At 41.0% G+C, this 19,806-nt stretch overlaps 1 protein-coding gene across 10 annotated transcripts in view; it reads right to left on the minus strand.

The window, feature by feature from the left end:
* The window catches only part of VEPH1 (ventricular zone expressed PH domain containing 1), a 225,886-nt gene that overhangs the window by 198,316 nt on the left and 7,764 nt on the right, over positions 1-19,806 (minus strand). For 6 of the 10 annotated variants that reach the window (XM_072727239.1, XM_072727241.1, XM_072727242.1 and 3 more), the window contains exon 3: positions 3,873-4,088. The exons of the other annotated variants lie outside the window; for them this stretch is intronic. In XM_072727239.1, the coding sequence (XP_072583340.1) occupies positions 3,873-4,088 (216 nt within the window). The remainder of the gene's footprint in view (positions 1-3,872; positions 4,089-19,806) is intronic. 10 annotated transcript variants of the gene reach the window in all.

Below are 19,806 nucleotides of genomic sequence, written 5' to 3' on the forward strand. Positions count from 1 at the left end.
CCCAAGCGGAATCCATTCTTGCACCTCAGCTATGACAATCATCACGGTCTCCCTCAGGTGCATCTTGACTTTGCGCAGGCCCCTCCGGGCTTGAATTCATCCTAGGATGCAACGTGCCTTGGAGGAGTATCTTCCCTCTCAGGGCTCCTCTCGAGGCAAAGCAAGAGGCATTGGCCAACTCCACCTAGCAACCTGGTCAGAGGAAGCTGAGGCGTGAGATAGATCCTTCTGGAGAGTGGCTGGGCCGCAGATGGAGTGCTTCTAGGAGAAGAGATGGTTCTCATGAGCAGCACGGAGGGCTGTGCCCCTTTCACAGATGCAGAAGGAGCCACAAGGGAACCTCCAGGCTCCCGTGCATGTAAGACCAAGGGCGCTGGACCCAGGAGCCCTCCAGCTCCGAGGCTCTTTGCCATGCTACGTCTCAGGGCCTCATCCAGGACGCAGAATTTTAGAGCACAAGGTTTGCGGAGAGATCCCCTGGTCCACCCTCTGTTTTATGAAGGACAGCTTGCGAGACGTGTTCAAGGACGTGGGGAAGGTTTGTAAGGTTTGTCGCTGGGGGCCAAAGAAACCCAGACTCGCAGGTGCACGTCATACGGGCACGGATTTTGTATTGAGGACTGTGTAGAAGGCGACCACCGGAATTTTTAAGAACCATTTTAAGGTAAGTGTGGCGAGTTCATAAACGCAGGGGCCAAGAAAAGAAAGAATTAAGTATATATAATCACTAATTAAAAGTGGAAAAGGAACGAGGCACCCGACGTAGGTTTGCAGTATAGGTTGAAAAAGCAATCTGGGGAGAAAAGGACAGAACGTTGCCGTGTGTGTGAACCTATTTAGCTCGAGATGAGAGAGAAATGGCCAGGAAAAAAAGAAAATTGGGTAAAATGGCCACAGATGTGGGAAGAGCTGGAAGGTCTGTGCCTGGCAGTGCGATTCCGGCGTAGCTTATCTGGGGAGCTAGACGGGTGCAGAAGGACTCTCTTTCTTTGTTGTTTTCTCATTTTGGGGGGGGGTTGTGCAATCTCAAAATGCGGAGCGGTTGGCTTTAAAGTTGATCTACTGTTTTATTTTCCTAAAAAAAGCAGAGCAGAATAGGAGTCATCTGGATTTTTACATGGTTCCCACAAGAACCTAAATTACATGTGGTACAAAATCCTGTTTTCGATATTTACCACAGGCCAAAAACATTTCCTTTCAAATCTGATCAAAGCTAAACAGCAAAGCTGCAACCACAGCCTTGCCTTCGGTCCCCGGGGCTGACTTTCTGGAGCCACATCCCCGGGGGTGGCCTGGACAGCTCACCAGGCCTTGGCCGCAAGCAGAGTTGCCCGTGGGGCCCCTTGCCTTCCTCTTCATACCTCTGCCGCCTGGGAGCCGAGGTGCCCGCTGGCCCTGCAGGCTGCAGTCCCCGCCCGTGACTCACTGTCCCTCTCAGCCCAGAGCTTGTCCCCGGGCCTGTTCTCTGTCCCTGCCCCAGATGCCAGGCCTACGCGTAAGGCTCTGCTCTCAACTGTCTCGCAAACTCATCACCCGGGGGCCCCTGACGGGCAGGCGGGGTAGCGTGTCCATTTGCTCCCCAACCGCCAACCCCTTGTAGGACACCCAAGGCCTCTGCCCAGAATGAAACATCCCCTGTACGCTTAAATTCGGAGCATTTTGGAGGGCGGCCTGCTCATAAATTCTTTGACCTCGATCTCAGGTCGCAGATCTGGACTGTGACACAAGCCTGGAAGGTTCTGTTGGCTGGAAATGCCCTCGCGCTCCACCTCTCTACCCCGTGAAGTCGCCGCGCGTTGCTCGTAACCCTTTGCGAGTGTGCTCTCCACGCACGGAGGCCTCCTGGCTCGCTAGTCGTGCCGACGCCGGGGCCACGACGCGCGGGAAGCAAGGGTGGCCACGCCCAAGGGCCATGTGCAAAAGCACACGCCGGCTTTCCCACACGTGGTTTACAAGAGAAGTAAAAGAGCTCGTTGACCTTCGTATTGATCACACGCTGACATAATAATAGTTTGGACATCCTGGGCTAAGGGCAACGTATTATCAAGCGAGTTTCATCGGTTCCTTTTCTCTTCTTCACGTGGCCACTAGAAACCTTGAAATTCCACTCGTGGCTCACGCTCGTAGATGGCGCCACTCGGGAGTCCACGGCAGGAGCTCTGAAATCACGGGGGGAGCTGCCCAGTACGGACGATTGGGGAATTTCTGTCTGAACGTCTGTGGGATGGCACTTTGGAGTGAAATGATCTATACGTCTGATGAACGTCAATGACACATTCAATTATCAGTGGAGAACAGACGTATTAGGTCTTTGTTGTTATAGCCACGCAGCATTAACCTGTCCCTGACTGTGCTGAAACCCCCGTTCCTCCCCTCCTACCTCTCACCCTGGGGACAAAGGAAAGACGGTGTGGCAGGTACGGACAGTCTTTTGTTCACCTGACCAGTGTCTGGACTAGACAGACAAAGCGGAATACGCTCCAGTTAAGTAGGGACAACTGTGAAGAGGAAGGAGAGGGGGCGAGGGAGAGGAGAGAAAGGAAGGGAAGGGGGACGGGGAGGAAGAAGAAGGAGGAGGAGAAGAAAGGAGGCCGGTATTAGATGTCACACGCAGTGCTGGACGCTTCCCCATAACCAGAATTTCTGGAACTTGCTCCGAAACCATAGTTCTCAGAGATATTCATAGATGTTGTGTTGGGGGTAGGGAGGGGAAAGGAAGAATCACGGGCAAATCAGAATCAAAAACACGGTGCTCAGCGAAAGTGCCCAGCTTTCTAAATCGCACCGTTTTCCAGAGCCTTTACTCTGCCACGAAACAGACGGCAGCCCAACAGGGAAAAACTGAATCCAGTGCTTCCAGACTTACTTGATCCCAGGATTGTCTTCTGAGAAACGCCTATCCACATCACCATTTACCGGTTGGTAAAATCTGTCCTAGACAATGTCGTTCCATCCGTATTTTATAGGCATGAAACCGTAGCTTAGCAAGTTAAGTGACTTCCCCGCCATGTCGATCTTACGTAATTGGTTTGTGGCTGAGCCCAAATTCTTTTTTTTTTTTAAATTTTTATTTATTTATGATAGTCACAGAGAGAGAGAGAGAGAGAGAGAGGCAGAGACACAGGCAGAGGGAGAAGCAGGCTCCATGCACCGGGAGCCTGATGTGGGATTCGATCCCGGATCTCCAGGATCGCGCCCTGGGCCAAAGGCAGGCGCCAAACCGCTGCGCCACCCAGGGATCCCCTGAGCCCAAATTCTAAATTCATGTTTACACCAAGAGGAAGGAATTTTTTTTTTTAATTTAGTAGGCCCCGCGCCCCACATGGGGTTCGAATTCATGGCCCTGAGGTCAAGAGTCGCATGATCTACTGACCGAGCCAGCCAGGCACGATTAGAGTAGGCAGGTATTATTATCATGGATTGTTCGCGATACCTAGAGACGTCTTAAAGACGGCATAGTCGCTTCTCTCCACATATTCCAAGCTCGTGGCCCCTCAGTCCTGACCCCACCCCCCTTTGGTCTCGTTGGGTAAACAGGTTTTTTTTTTTTTTTTTTTTTTTCCTGAATTTTCCAGGAAAATTTTCATCTTTTGGATCTTGGCATGCCTTCCTGTTAAGTCCTAATATGCACGCGTCCTATCTCTCTACGTAGCCCGGAGCTTGCTGTGGTAGGACTCTGAATTTCCCACACTGTGTCTGGCAGGCCGCAGAGGCTCTCTGGAACCTTGTCGGGCTCCGCTGTGGATGGCTTGTGGTATCTTTCCACAGCGCCAAAAGGCTAGAGAAACGTGAGCTGCTGGTTCAGAGATACCTCATGTTCACCTAAGTGGCAAAGACAGTGTCAAAGAGCGTGATGCCGAGCGCGGACCCACCTGCAGAATGCAGCTCATGATGTCAGAAGCAATTTTTGCGTGGGGAGTGTCTTCGTCCTTGCCACAGGGTCTCAGGCTGTGTTCCAGGCAGGAGTCCCAGAGGCCCACCAGGGCTCTCGCATGCTTCTCAATCGACCCCGTCTCTCTGATGGCTGTGGTGATTCGCGTGATACAGACTTCAACCACCGCCTGGTCGTTGTTATTGGTTTGGTAATCCTGGTTGAAAGAAAACCTTCATGTTAAAGACCACTCTGGAAAGCTCTCTTTCAAAGGACCGACGAAATACCAACTTACTCACTTAGCAGGTGGGCGTGCCGTGCCATGTGCCAAGGGGTGAGGTTGGGAAGCCCCAACACAAGGAGGGCCTTCCTCCCTGGAGATGAGGATCTCTGGACAAGGCCACATGCAACCGTGCAGAAACGGAGCGGGCTCCTGCTCTACAGACCACAGCCGGGGAGCGAGGAGAGGCCAAAGAAGCTTAATTATTCACTTGCCAAGCAGGTTTAATTTTCGGGCTGTTTCAGTTTTCAAGTCCATTACAGGTCAGGGTTGACTTTTTTGCTCTGACATTTCAGTCATTTTTGTGAAATGTTTCAAACCACCCTCTAATTTCCCCTCATAAACATTCTTTCTCTTTCTCTACGCGACCGAAAACACATCATTTCGGCTCTCTCTTTTCGGTTCAGATAACTACCAAATCCATGTTAGCTTTCCCCAACCACATTTCCCCTCATTCAACTCGGATATCTAATCCTCTTTATTGAGAGGTTATATGACCCTCCCAAACATCTAACTGTGAAAAAACAGGCCCATCACTCTAATTTGGAAAATTGGTCTGCCCGTGGCCTACTGAACTGACAAAAATGAAAATATAATCGAGCAGTGAAGCAATTTGATCCTGACACCAGCATGTGCTGTTAGAGATGGGAAGTGGTGGGGTTTCTCTGTTCCGCTGCAAGCTCCGGCCCTAAAAATCTGGTTTTGCTATTGTATCTAATGCTGCAATAACCATCTTATATGCACGAAGCTCTCTCCATACCTAGATTATTTGTGACCTAGATCCTCTGGAAGTGGAAATTTCTGAGACAAAGGACAGGAACATTTTTAGGGATCATGACTCATACGGCCAAACCATTTTCCAGAAAGGTCTTACTGATGTATAGTCCATCCTCTGGGTGAAAGCATGCTTTTCCCATTGCCCCTTTGCAAGAACAGAATATTGTTAATTTTTGCTAATTTGACCAGTGAAAACCAGTTATCTCATTGCTATTTTACTTGGAATTTCCTTGATCAGAAGTAAGGTTGAGTATTTTGGCTTATTGGCTATTTGCATTTCTTCCTTTGGGAATTGCCCACTGTATCCTGTCAATTTTTCCTTACATGACTCCAATTTTTGGGATCCTCCTTTGATATCTTTTTCTACCAAGGATGTTAAGTCAACATTTGGCATATTGGTCATGACAATGTCTCCATGTTTCATTATTTTTACTTTCTTTGCTGCTATCTATTGATATGCTAAGTTTTTAAAGAGCCAAATCTGTCAACCTTTTGGGATTTTTTTGTTTTTCCTTTTTTTTTTAAGATTTTATTTATTTATTCATGAGAGACACAGAGAGAGCGAGAGAGAGGCAGAGACACAGGCAGAGGGAGAAGCAGGCTCCGTGCAGGGAGCCCGACGTGGGACTCGATTCCGGGACCCCAGGATCACGCCCTGGGCTGAAGACGGTGCTAAACCGCTGAGCCACCTGGGCTGCCCTGTTTTTTTCTTTTTTAAACTGGAAATTTGAGTTGTTTATTTTTTTAAAAAAAGTAATACATGGACACAGTATAAAAAAGCAAAAGATATAAAGCAAGGTTTACAGTGAAAAGTTAGTATCCCTCTCACCCCAGTCTCCAGCCATGGGAAAGCCAAGCTCACAGTTTCTATGTGTTTGGCAGAGCGACCCTAAGCATGCAAATATCCACCTCTTCATCCTCGTTGCTTTCCTGTGATTCCTTTAACAGCTTTGTTTTTTAACTTCAAACTTGCCTCATCCAAAGATTTAATAAAAATTCTCTTGTCTTTTTTCTAGATTAGAAAATAAAAACTTAAACATTTAACATTTGGTACGTTAGAAATTAATCCTTTAATCATTCATTTAGTCTTTAAACCTATATGCTGTGTATAGAAATAAAGATGAACATTTTCTACTAAATAGCTAATCAATTTCCCCACCATTATTATTGAATAATTCCGTTACTAGTAATTGTTTCATATACATCTGTTTCTATTTCGGAGTTGTCTTTACTGTTTGCTTGTATCATTTTCCAATTCTTTCAGAATACTAATTTTGCCATTTTCTTCATATAAACACAAAGTTTTAAAGATGCTTCCTAGTGTATGTCTCTGTTGTACCTGTTAACAAAATCTGTTTTTCTCCTCGTTAAAATACCCACCATTTGCTTCAACGTGGATGGAACTGGAGGGTATGATGCTGAGTGAAGTAAGTCAATTGGAGAAGGACAAACATTATATGGTCTCATTCATTTGGGGAATATAGATAATAGTGAAAGGGAATAGAAGGGAAGGGAGAAGAAATGTGTGGGAAATATCAGAAAGGGAGACAGAACATAAAGACTCCTAACTCTGGGAAATGAACTAGGGGTGGTGGAAGGGGAGGAGGGCAGGGGGTGGGGGTGACTGGGTGATGGGCACTGAGGGGGGCACTTGACGGGATGAGCACTGGCTGTTATTCTGTATGTTGGCAAACTGAACACCAAAAAACATAAATTTATTATAAAAAAAAAGAACTTTTAATGTTATTGCTGATTAAGTCACCCTACATTTCTTTTGTATTCACCTTGCGTCCACCTGTTTAGCTCAATTCTTTTTAACTGTTATAATTTTTTCAGATTATTCTCTTGGATTTTCCAGAAACATGTCTGTATTGGATCCTCCTTTTATATATTCCATGGCTTATTGTGTCAGCTAGAATTTCCGAAGCTATTTTACATAAAAGTGATAAAAGCAAGAATGCTGATTTAGTTCTTGGTTTTAGTTCTTGGCTTTTGATTTAAAAATTTGTGGCCAAAAGCAAGAAGATGCTGTAAATATTTCAAAATCGTATAGGATGCATCACTTTCTTCCTGTTGTCAAAGTTTAAACATTTGTTTTAATTTTTTTAACTGCCTTATTAGCATCTATGGAGATAACCAAGCACTTTTTCTTAGCTGGCATGTACATGTGAGTGTGATGTAAACATATAGTATGAAATTTCCAGATATTAATTGATCCCCACATTCCTAGAATGAACACCACTTGGTTTGGCAGACTGTTTTAGTATATTTTCTTTTACCCGCCTCCTTTGTTGGTGACTGTAATCTTTATTTTAATGCAGCAGAATTATTATTTATGCCAGAACAGAATCCTGCTGTGCAGTAAACAGGTTCTTTTGGGGCCAACTCATAGAGACAAAACAGAATGTGAATGAGCAAAAAGTGATTCTAACTTTTCCAAAAAATCTCTGCAGTCACTGAAAAGCCAAAGTCATTCTCACAATGAAAAATAACAGAGAATACTCGTGGGCTAAAATCACTTATCTTTGGCCACAATTGCCCTTGTACGTAGCAGTTACTTTTAATGGTATTATCTTCAAATATCAAGCAGCATCATGTGTAATAAAGAGTATTTTATGTGATAAAGAGAATATACACAATAAGGATAGCTAGAGCAGAGAACCAATGCCATTGACAAAAGGAAGCCGACACTCAAATGACATGAGCTGTGCCTTTGTTATAGTCACCTCCATGTGATCCAATAGGTGAAAAAATGGACTAATCTTGGTGAGAAGAACAAGAGCTATGCATTACCCAATGGCATAAACTCCCATTCACCAAGGTGATCTCATTCCCTAAACATGCAGTTTGTTAGCTACAGAGGTCAATGTCGAGCCTCCAGAATGGCAGTCTCCCTCAGGGAAACCAATCAACTATTTGGTGCAAGCTATTTACATAAGACCTTTTCCACCTTGGAAGGGACATCAATAATATTGAGTGGAATTTATAGTGATCCAGGTCTGGGTTTGACTTTTCCTGCCCACAGGACCTAAGCTTGAGCCACTATTTGAAGGATCAGAGTATTTGGTGTGCTGACACGAGACCCCACATCACATTCCACCAGACTAGAGAACCACTGAGAACAGCAGTGGGCACCTGATCGTGGCTTTATTAGTCCTATCGCATATGATGACCTTTCCGTAGAAGTCTTCAAAGAAGCAATTTAGATTAGTATCTTGTAGGGATGAGAAGCCATCCTCTAAAAGGCAATGTATATACTAAAATAACGACTATTATATGGTGTTAAATTCCCTATGGGTAAAATACTAAGCCTGGGAACTCCATCACTTCAAGCTCCTGGATCAAGAGACCAACAAAAGGAAAAAAAAAAAAGAGTGATCATCTTGGCAAAGCAATTGACCATCTCATCAGGAGAAGGTGAGGCTGCTGTTAAGTAAAGGGGGCATCTCTAGGCACTCCCCTGCCCAATTCTGGTGGCCAATGGATAAGGGAGCCATCATACTCTGAGAGAGGCATGGAGACCAGGGACGCAGATCCCTCAGGAAAACACATGTGAGTCACTCAACTAGGAAGCAACTTAAATCAGCAGAGGTACTAGCTGAAGGGTTAGGAATTAGAGTAGTTGGTAGAGGAGGGAGGCTGTATTAGCTTTCTTGTTGTCACTATAACTTATTATCACATCCTTAGTGGTTCAAAATTTGTGTTGATAAATTTATTTGCCTATAGTTCCAGAAGTCAAAAGTTGAAAATTAGTTTCCCTGGGCAAAAGTAAAGGTGTCAGCAGGGCTGGTTTCTCTGGAGGCTCTGAGGGAAGAATACATTTCCACTCTCTTTTTCTAGCTTCTAGAGGTTCCCTGCTTTCCTTAGCTCATCACTACCACGAGCCTCTATCTTCAAAGTGCATCACTCAAACCTCTGCTTCCATCGTCCCACCTCCTTCTTCTTCAGAGAAAGGCCTTTGACCTTGTTGCTCCCTTATAATTATATTGGGTCCATCCAGATAATCCCCCCATCTCAGGATCCTCAACTGTATTACATCTGAAAAACCGTATGTAGGATAGGATGTAAGATAAAATTCTATGTAAGGTAAAATTCACAGGTGGACATCTTTTGTTTGTTTTTTGTTTTTGTTTTTGTTTTTTTGGTGGACATCTTTTGGGTGGGAGACATTACTCAGTCTACCACAGAGTACCAACTGCAGCCTTGATAGCAACTGGCGTGATAGAGATGATAGATCCTCTCACTAACCTTCTTCTTATAAATTTTGTCAGGAAAAGCATCTTAGAGAAGCTGCCTCCATATAGAATGGAATTATTATACAAAGCAGGTGGATCTGAATGGTGAGAGGTGTAGACGGTAGTAGACACTATGGTGCATTGCCCATAGACCCCTTTAGGACAGAGGCACTCATTTTCTCAGCTGCCAGTCCAGAGCCAAGTCTGCCTGCGGACGTTGTTGTTTGTCAAAGGGAATAGCCTCCCTCAGGGGTTTGTTCCTCCCTTGAAACAGCCACCTTGGAATCTGTATTCCTGGGAACCCAATTACAACAGAGTCTATACAGATGACTCTGGGAACCATAACAAACGGTCTAAACAATGGTTTAACAGTAAATAGCAAAGGGATTTCCATTTGGATGAAATACGCCTCAGTAAAAGTGAAAGGCACAACTCAGTGAAAGTACATGACGTACGTAAGCGTCTTGGTTCATGAACACCAAGGTTCCATTTTCTTACTAAAAGAGAACTGAATTGATGGAGAATTCTGAAAGGAGCACTCTGGAACGAAGCTGGAATATACAGGAGAGATTAGTGTGTCGGCAAGATTGTTTAACAAATGGTACATATTCTAAGATTTCTAACTAGGGAAGTTAAGCAGTTGTCCATAAGGATAAACCAGGGCACACTGGTCATAATTTTAGTGAATATATTAATATATTAGGCATAGGTGCATCAGTTATGAATTTGATACTACTGTGAATCTCTTACAGCTAAGAATTTCCTATGACACACTACTTTACTAAGAAGAAAAGATTTTTTACCTTGAAAAAATTTATAAATTTAAATTCCTACATATGACATGAAGAAAAACATTCTCCAAAATGGAGAGTTCCCCAAAAAAGGGGTTGAAAACCTAAAAAGCTGTTAATTGCTTTCTTCAACAAATATCCAAAAAGACAAAAGAACAATTTTTAAAAACTTTTAATGATGTAATCGAATAGTTTAAAGCCTTTTGGCACAGGATCAGTTTTGTAATTAGGGTTTTCCTGACTCACATTCCAGGAAAACACCCTGTTCTCATGAAATATATGTGTGTGCATACATATGTGTTTATGTTTGAGTTCGACATTTAATCAGTGCCTGTGGGTATTAAAATTAGTAACTTCTAAGAACCAGATCTACTTAATATCAGACTCATTAAACTGGGGTTTTGAGGTTCATTCTCACAGTAACCTGGTCACTGTGAATTTTTAAGTAACTTACCCTAACGCGGTGGGGAGATCAAATTATAAAGGTGGGACAATGAAAAATCCACACATTGTGCTGCCCCAAGTCTAGTCACTAGGATGGATCACCCCCACTCAGCCGCAGACACCACACCTCCAATCAACATCCATAAGCCATAAACCAGTCAGACTTTATGCTGTAAACAGTCTTTAGGGGGATGGCCCACTGGCGAAAGGGAATGTGGAACATCTGAAATAAAGTCGTTAGTGGTGGGGATGGCATTGGAGTAGAAGTTGGAAGAGAAGAAGGAAAACATCTTGAAGATCATTTCTTCCTCCGTCCCTTGAGAGACGGAACAACACAGCAGTTAAAAGCATGGACCCTTGGGTCGGAGTGCCTGTGCCCCAAGCCACATTCTGCTCTTAGCAGCTCTGCAATCTTGAGTGATCACTTATCTCTCTGCCCTTCAGTAAGCTAATTCTTAAAATCAGGATATTATTAATATCTCTCTCCTACTACTATTGTGAGGAGTAAATTGGTTAATGTAGAGAAAGGATTTACAACAGTACCTGGCACATAGTATGTACTGATAAATATTATAACACATGAGGAGTTATGAATATTTCCAAAATATTTTTGTACATTCATTTCACAACCACTTCATAATGTACAGCACAAAAAGACCGCATACTTAACTCCTCTTACTGTCACATTCTACACGGCCTCCATACTAATAACATATTTATAAGTATATCATTTTTTTCTGCTTTCAAGAGTGCACATGTATATATATCTCACTTCTTCTATCCTTCTAAGAATTGCCAAGGTGGAGACAGGAACAACACCATCAGCAGCACCAAAGATCCCAGAGCTGATAACGTCACGGGGACTCCCAGCAGAAGCAAACATAAAACTACTTTAGGGGTGGAACACTCAGCTAAAGCCATCCAGCGCTCACACGAGTAAAATTTTATTTAAACCAAATTCAAAAATTCAAACTTACAAAACTCTTAAGGAACCAAGCCAATATGAACACAGGTTAGCAGGTACAACTTGGGGCCATAGTAGACAGTCAAAAACCAGATAATGGAATTATTGACTTCAAATTATGCAACCAGATGTTCAAAATGATTCAATGTATTAAGGCGAATTCTTTTTATGAACAAAGACTAAATCTCTTTTAAGAAGAACAGAAAGATGTTAAAAGGAAGCAAATGAAACTTCTAGAAATGAAAAACTCAGCAAATGAATGAAATAGTGGATAAAATACAGTTGAGAAAAAGACACAGTGGATTGGAATATAGAGCTGAGGAAATGAAAACATGATGCATCATTTAGAGACAGAAAATACAAGAGAACAAAAGGCATGGAGGATAAAATTGGAGAATGTGAAGGATGTGAGGGCAGTGGTTTTTGTCTGCTTTGTCTATTGTTATATTCCCAATGTCCAGAAGAAAGTAGGCACTAAAAAAAATTACATGTGAAATGCATAAGTGGTGAATAAATAGAATTTCCAGAAGGAAAAATGAGATGGAGAAGACAATATTTGGTATAATGTTTTTTAAATTTCCCAAATTGACAAAGGGCATGAACCCCAAACTCACAAAAAACACAATGAGAGTTGAGTAAGGATATACAAATAAAACCATATCTGGATACATAACCATGAAACCACAGGACACACCGAAGATGGAGAAAAAATAGGTTAGGCATAAAGAATGACAAATTGACAAAAGATTTTATAATAGCAATGGTCAGAGTTACTGAGAAATGAGAAGACTGCCCAGCTAGAAATCCATGCCCAGGTAATCTTCGTTCAATGTTAAGGGCAAAACAAGGAACTTTCCAGAAAAGACAAACATTTATAGGGTTTATCACTAATAGGTCTTCACTGATGGGACTTTTAATTTGTATACTTCAGAAAGTGGAATCTTAGATGAAGAAAAAAAAAAAAAGGAAGACTACAGGGAAAAAAGAATAGTGGGAAAAAATGGGGAAATATTAGGTGCTTGAAACAACATTGGTTGATTTTTTTAAAAAATCAGTAACTTTAAAGAATAGTTTCAAGGGTATTAAGGTGAAATAAAAAGTGCTGCTTAACATTAACATATAAGAGGGGCATGAAAGTATTCCAAGGGCCTCCTAGTAACAGGAGAAGAGAGCTATCGAATAGCATTGTAATCAATCAAATGTAAGATGGTGTCAATTTATATAAGATCTTCTGTCATAAAGAAAGAGAGAAGACTGCTAATTAAATAGTGGGTTATCTCAGGTCTTAAAGAGAATTCTATGCAAGACATAAGTGGATGGTACTGGCCAGCCTCTTATTTCTTTGAAATTTCTTTCATGTCTTCCAAGAGAATTGCCTGTTTCTCTTACTTTCTGTTGCATTACTTATTGTGGTATAATAGACAATATTTTACCAGTTTCTCAGTAACAAAAAAATATATATATTCCTCTTGAGGTTCCATAAAACTCTCAGTTATTATTTTGCATGAAACTGTGGAATTCCTATCATTCTTGCAATGATGAATATTTTGTCCACTGATATAAAATCTGTATTCTGATGCTCTCTTCCAGGCCTTGCTGCATACCCTTTAAGTGTTTGTTTCAGTACCAAATTATAGTCCAGAAGCTTTGGAAACATTTTTAGTGGACATTTAACCCAACACTGGTAGTAACAATAATGCACCTAATTCAGCTGGAATGTTAACGATATGAAAACCTATAGCCAATTTATGCACATGTAGACAAAGGCAACTTTATATGCCTAATACCTGGCCAACAGGAATTGTAAAAATTACAATTGATTATAAAATATATACTTGTTTCAGAGTTACAAATAGGTGAAAAAATGTCTGTCTTGGAATTGATAAAATATGGTGACAATGTTTGCTAAAATTTTAAAGGTAACTACTAAAAAACTAGAATGTAACTTTCAAATCAACAGAACCAATAGTGGTAGAAAAATAAAAGTATAAAATTTTACTCAATTATAAAAATGCAGAAGATAAAGAGAAATTTAGAGAAATCAGGAAATGTAACTCAAAATAAAATGGAGAAATATATCCAAATATATAATATATCCAAATATATAATTTATCATGATAAATAAAAATTAATTAAATTTATCAATAAAAGGCACATTTTCAATTTGGATTATTTAAAAAATCTACTTATGTGTTTACATATTATATTTCAGTCATGAGGACTCGGGATGGTAAAAAGTAAAAAGATAGAAAAAGAGAAAATAGGCAACTACCCCAAAGAAAACAGGCAAAACTTATCAGAATAAAGTCGCACAATACGTCATAGTAAGAGGAAAAGTTCTCCAAATGATAAATACCAATTCTAAACTTGTTCTCCTAGGAATAAATAACAATTATAAACTTATAATACATAATAAAAAAATACATACACGCGCACGCACACACACACACAGGAATACTACTCAACCATAAAGAAGAATGAGATTTTGCCATTTGAGACAACACGGATGGACCCAGAGGGTATTATGTAAGTGAAATAAGCCAGAGAAAGACAAATATGATTTCACTTATATGTAGAATCTAAAAGGCTAAACAAATGAACACAAAAAACAAAAAAATACTCTCTTAAATACTGAGAACTGGTGGTTCCTGGAGAGGAACTGGGTGGGAGGATGGGTAAAATAAGGGCATTTAAGAGGTACAAACTTCCATTCCTTTTATATGTTTATAAGATAAACATCACAGAGATGAAAAGTACAACATTGGGAATATAGTTACAATATAGTAATAACTCTGTGTGGTGACAGATGGTGACTTCACTTATTGTGGGGCGCACTGAGTAATGCGTGAAATTATTGAATAAGTATGTTGTGCACCGAACCTAATAAAACATTGTATGCTAATTATGCTTCAATTTTTTTTTAAAAAAAGCTCCCAAATTTATAAAGAAGTCTTGACAAAATTACAAGGAGAAACTGCCCTATCCAAAATGATAGTGGGAAATGTTTAAACACTTGTTTTAGCATTTGGCTGTCTAAGCACACATGAATTTATTGAGGATATAGAGAACTTAGTACAATCAAAAAGAGTTCTTTTTTTTAAAAAAAGAGTTCTTTAATCAACTTAATACCTTATTCTCACTAACTCAAGAATACACATTCCTCTCGAGTACAAATAAACCACCTCAAGATCAGGGCGGTGTGGTGGGTGGCTAAGAAGTTTCTGAATCCAAATGCTCTGGGCTTGATTCTTGGCTCTATTATTCAGTTATATAATCCTGAACAAGTTAAATTATTAACCTCTCCGTGCTTCGGTTTCCTTGTTTATAAAATGGGGGTAATATTAGTACACTTACCTCCAAAGGTTATTGAAAGGACTAAATGTATTAACGTGTGATGAGCTCTTAGAAAAATCCCTAGAGCGTAGTAAGTGCTACAGTATTAGTTACACAGATGAGCCATAGACTGTGCTAGAGAGCGACCGCTCCTAAACGAGTGGCATCAGGCCATCCACGCTGTCTACAATGCAGCGAAATCTTAACCGAACAACAAAAAGATCACAAAAATTCTTCAGGAAATTAAAGCACAGACTTCTAAGCCACTTATGAGTCAAAGAGGAAATCACAATCAAAATAAGAAAGTATTTAGAATTCATAATGAAAATACGACATCTCGAAAGCTTGTGGGATGACGCTAAGTGGCACGTAGCAAGAAATGTAAGGTCTTACATGCTTCTATTAGAAAATAGGAAAAGTAAAACAGGCAAGCAACAACAACAAAAAACAATAAGCTGATTGTCCAACTAGGGGATTAAAAAAAGAATAGTAGAATACAACCAGAAAAGGAACAAAGAGGAAAACAAGTGAACATTTAAAAAGGAATTAATGAGATAGAATAAAAGACCCTACACACATGATTAATGAACTAAAAGCTTTTTAAAAAGACAAAGCCCTGAAAATATTGATGAAAGAATCAGTGAAAAAGAGCATTTAAATACAGATAGAACAGAACAGAGAAAATAAGAAAAAAGTTTTATGCCAGTAAATTTGAAAACTCAGATAAAATATACAATTTCCCAGAAATGACATTTTACCAAAAGTGACTGAAGCAAAACTCTGATTTTCTTCAAAGAAATGAAATCGGTAATTTAAAAATGAACGAGCACCACCCCCCTCAAACAACAAAACAAAACAAAACAAAACAAACTTCATGGTGTCCAGAGGGCTTTAGAGTTTTCTATGAAATTAATAGATTGCCACAATCTTATAAAAGTCTTGTAGATAACAGAAATGTGGAAACTTTTCCCAGCTCATTTTATGACCTCGTACATATAACTTGATACCAAAGCCAGGGAAAGACAATGGAAGAAAGGAAAATTCGAGGTCAATCCAATGGTTCCAAAGCTCCTTTAAAAATATCAAGCCAAATCAGGAAATGTACTAAAATTAATGTCAAATCTCACTTTATCCCAGACTGTTATAATGGTTTTATATTTTAAAAATCAGCTATTACAATTCACCACATTAATGGATTAAAAGGGAAAATAGGATTACTTCAAAAGAGAAGAAACAGCAGTTAATAAAATTAACCAATTCTTAGAAAACCAGGAGTAAAATGGAACAGAGATTGATCTATTTTTCTTACTCTTGTATCACCAGCATCTGGTACAGTATGTGGCGTATAATTAGTAAGCACCTAATAAGTATTGGTGAATAAGTTGAGGAAAAATCTATAGACAAGATATCAGGATCAATAAGAGAGTTGAGTAAGTTTACTGGGTATAAGATCATGATACAAGGGTCATTTCTGTTTTAATCACTTGAAAAAATAGTTGGAAAATAATTTTTTAAAGGTGTCATTTATAATGTCAGCAAAAAAATCTAACATACTTATTATTTTAAGGAGGATTTATACAACGTTTAAGATCTTTAAGAAAAAATAATAAAATGTTATTGAAAGATTTTTAAGAAGATCTAAGAAAATGTACAGATACATAATATCTGCAGATAAGACAGTGACATAAAGATGTTAATTTTCTTCAAATAAATCCATAGATATAATAAAACTCCTATTAAGACAGTGACAGAATCAGTCATTAAAATTGGGAAGCTAATATTTTAAAGAAGTTTGGGGATATTTGTCCTACCAGATACCAAGACTTATTACAGTAGCGGTGTAAGGCCAGCTGTATTAGGAATAGGAGAGGTGCAACATGCATAAGAGACAGGGTTTATACAAGAATATAGAAAAAACTCCTTTAGATTACGAAGAAAAGACTTTTTAAAAGCCTCAATAGAAAAATGGAAAGAAAAGAAAAAAACCTAAACCATAACCAGATATTTTACTGAGGAGGAAACCCAGATGGCAAATAGCAAACAAATACGAAAAAATGATCTGTTGCCCTTCCCAACCATGCCGGGAGTGTAAACTGAAATAGCAGTCAGATACGGTTCACTTAAATCAACCAAAAACTTCAAAAATCTCATAAAAGCAAGCACTGGTGAGGATATAAAGCCACTGGGAGCCTCAGCATGTCTGAGGGAGCGTGAGTTGGTACAACCACGGTGGGGTGCAGTTTGGTGGCACATCAGAAACCTGAAAGGAGCCCATAACCAGTTGTTTCTCCCCTAGTGGTCTTCACGAGAGATACTAGCACATCGGCCAAAAACACTGGTTTTAAGAATTGTTCACTGTAACACTGTTTAAATAGTAAACGTCCATCCAAAGAAGAACGCATAACCGAACCGTGGCCTAGTCATGTAGGGGAACCCTCCATCCCTCCAAAAACAAACGAATTGGGACTACCTACCCCAACATAAACCTCAGAAGCATTATATCAAGTCTTACGGTACCATTTATATAAAGTCTAACGGCATGGAGTACAACGCTACAAATAATTTTTGAGCTACGCGTGTGTAGCAAAGAAATGATAATTATCATAGTCAGGATATCGGCTCCTTGGGGATGAAAGGGAAGAGATCTGAAGTAGAGAGAAACGTTCAGATGATTTTAATTTTATCCAATTTCTAAAAATTGGGCAATTTGAGTGTATATAACATTTTGTATTTAAAAAAAAAGAGTTAAAGAGAATTGGAAGGTGGGTGCATGGATTAGGCAAAGGGGATGTGGTAGGGGAGGGGGAGTGGAAAGAGTATGAGTGGGCGGGGATGAGTAATCTGGGAGGACAGCCGACGCCGACGCCGTAGAAGATATAAGTAATCCAACATGGACTTGAACAGACAAAACTTAAAGGCACATTTGGGAACTTGGAGAGAACTTTGAGTGAGAAGTCGCATTTTTCAAGCAAAGCATAAGGACAGAATAGTCCCCAGTGGTGTTTTGGACTAACTAACGGAAAAGAAGGCAGGGGCTGTACAATGGAATCCAGTAAGGTTCGATGGTTTTGTGAGTGACTTTAGGGAAAGGATGGAAGACCCTGCTTGCCAAATTTTCAGATTCTACAAAGATGGGAGTGATCACTAGTATTTTGGACAGAATCATGATTTTTAAAAGGTATGAATATCCTGAAATGAGGGCCTGAAGACAAGAATATTATTATACTGGTTTAAAACGTGACATAGTACGCTTACAATTTTTTTTTTCAAGTTCTCTAATTACAAGTCTTGATTCAACCTTAGGGTTCTGGTACATGGCAAGATAAATGTGGCCAATTGTGCGATGTTACGGCTGAAAACTAATGTGAAAGATGGAGTGTCTGGCTCTTATCAGCAATTGTTCCAAGCAGTTGGATTAAGTACTGGGCAATGATAAATTATAAATAAATATAAATTTAATATAAATATAAATATATAAATATAAATATAAATAAATTATAAATAAATTTATAAATAAATCAGGAAGATTCCAGGGGGAAAGAAACCAGAATGTTGAGAACATAGGCGGTACTTGGGAGCTACAGTGAGACGTCCTCCAAGAATGGGGAAACGGGATTGCTCGTTGAGGATTTGTGGGGGGGAAACATCCACTTGTATGAGTGGGATTAACCAGCTACTGGGCTAACCCAACATGCTGCCTGTACATGAGTGACGACAGGTGAGCCAAATACAGGGCGCTAGGACTGGATGTGATTCTGAGGGAGAAGGAGGAAACCTCATTGACGATAATATCCGTCGTCTAGATAAAGACTGGAGGAGGGATCCCTGGGTGGCGCAGTGGTTTGGCGCCTGCCTTTGGCCCAGGGCGTGATCCTGGAGACCCGGGATCGAATCCTGCATCGGGCTCCTGGTGCATGGAGCCTGCTTCTCCCTCTGCCTGTGTCTCTGCCTCTCTCTCTCTGTGTGACTATCACAAATAAATAAAAATTAAAAAAAAAATTTTAAAGACTGGGGGAATACACTTGGTGATGGCGGCCAGGAAGCGCACGAATTCTGGCGGACCTGAGTCATATTTTTCCCTGTAAATCGGTAAGTCGGCCCTCCAGTTTATACCTCTGAGTCTTGCATTTGGACAGCGCGATGTGGACAGCATTTGTCACATCCTGACAAAACTGAGTTTCCAGACCTAAGTCTTCTCTGCCATAGGCTCCTTCTTTGTCATGGAAAAATCCTAGGGACACTAGGACACCAAGGAGGTGTGGCCGAGAGGACAGAAGCCAGAGGTGATCCTGGTACCTATCTTCCTTTGTCTCACGTTCCCGCAGGAACAGGGTTGCACTCGTTTGATTGTTGGGGCAATGAACAGGCCAAAGAACAACGTATAGAACGTGCTGAGAGTGTCTCTTTCCAGACACGAGCGACAGGAGGTCTGGATGGACCACAACGAAGGACCATCTCTTTGGAGAACCATCCTCATGACAAGCCACCCCCTGCTGACTTCTTCCCTACAACCACCAGGTAAGAAGTTCTGGTTGGCATAGTCAGGTGTCCCCACGCCTTCCGTCTCTCCTGGCAAGGGCAAGGTGGAAAACGACGGAAGGCTCCGTTGGGGCTTCATGCAATGGCAAAGGGAAATCTATGAAGGAGAAGTTGAGGAGCAAGAAGAAAGGTCAGAAGCTTACTACGTTCTCATCGTCGCAAGCGTAGAAGGAGAGGCCACCTCTTTGTCAGGAGTAGTGAAGAAGGGGTTTCTGCGCTGGAAAGAAGTCAGAAAAGATGATTTAGAAGATCCCTTGGCATCCTCTGTAAAGAGGAGATTGAGATGTAGAATGGATCACAGAGATCCAGGGTCATTAGGAAAGCTCTAATAGGGGAAAGGGGGGTAGAGCTACAGGGAAGTGAGCCATAGAGCGGACGTGGTGTTCAGTGGGCTGATGACTGGCATCGGTCATTGAATGTCATGCACATTGGGGTATCATGGGAAGGTTTGGAACAACGGGGTACGTGCAATGAAATCTTGTTTGGGAAGCTTAGTCAGGGAACGGTTAGTACATCGAACTAGAGATTGGTAAGAAGGCAAGAAGGTCAACTCTGTTGAAGGCCTGAGCCGG

The sequence above is a fragment of the Vulpes vulpes genome, chromosome 11, assembly GCF_048418805.1.
Source record: "Vulpes vulpes isolate BD-2025 chromosome 11, VulVul3, whole genome shotgun sequence".
NCBI lineage: Eukaryota > Metazoa > Chordata > Mammalia > Carnivora > Canidae > Vulpes > Vulpes vulpes.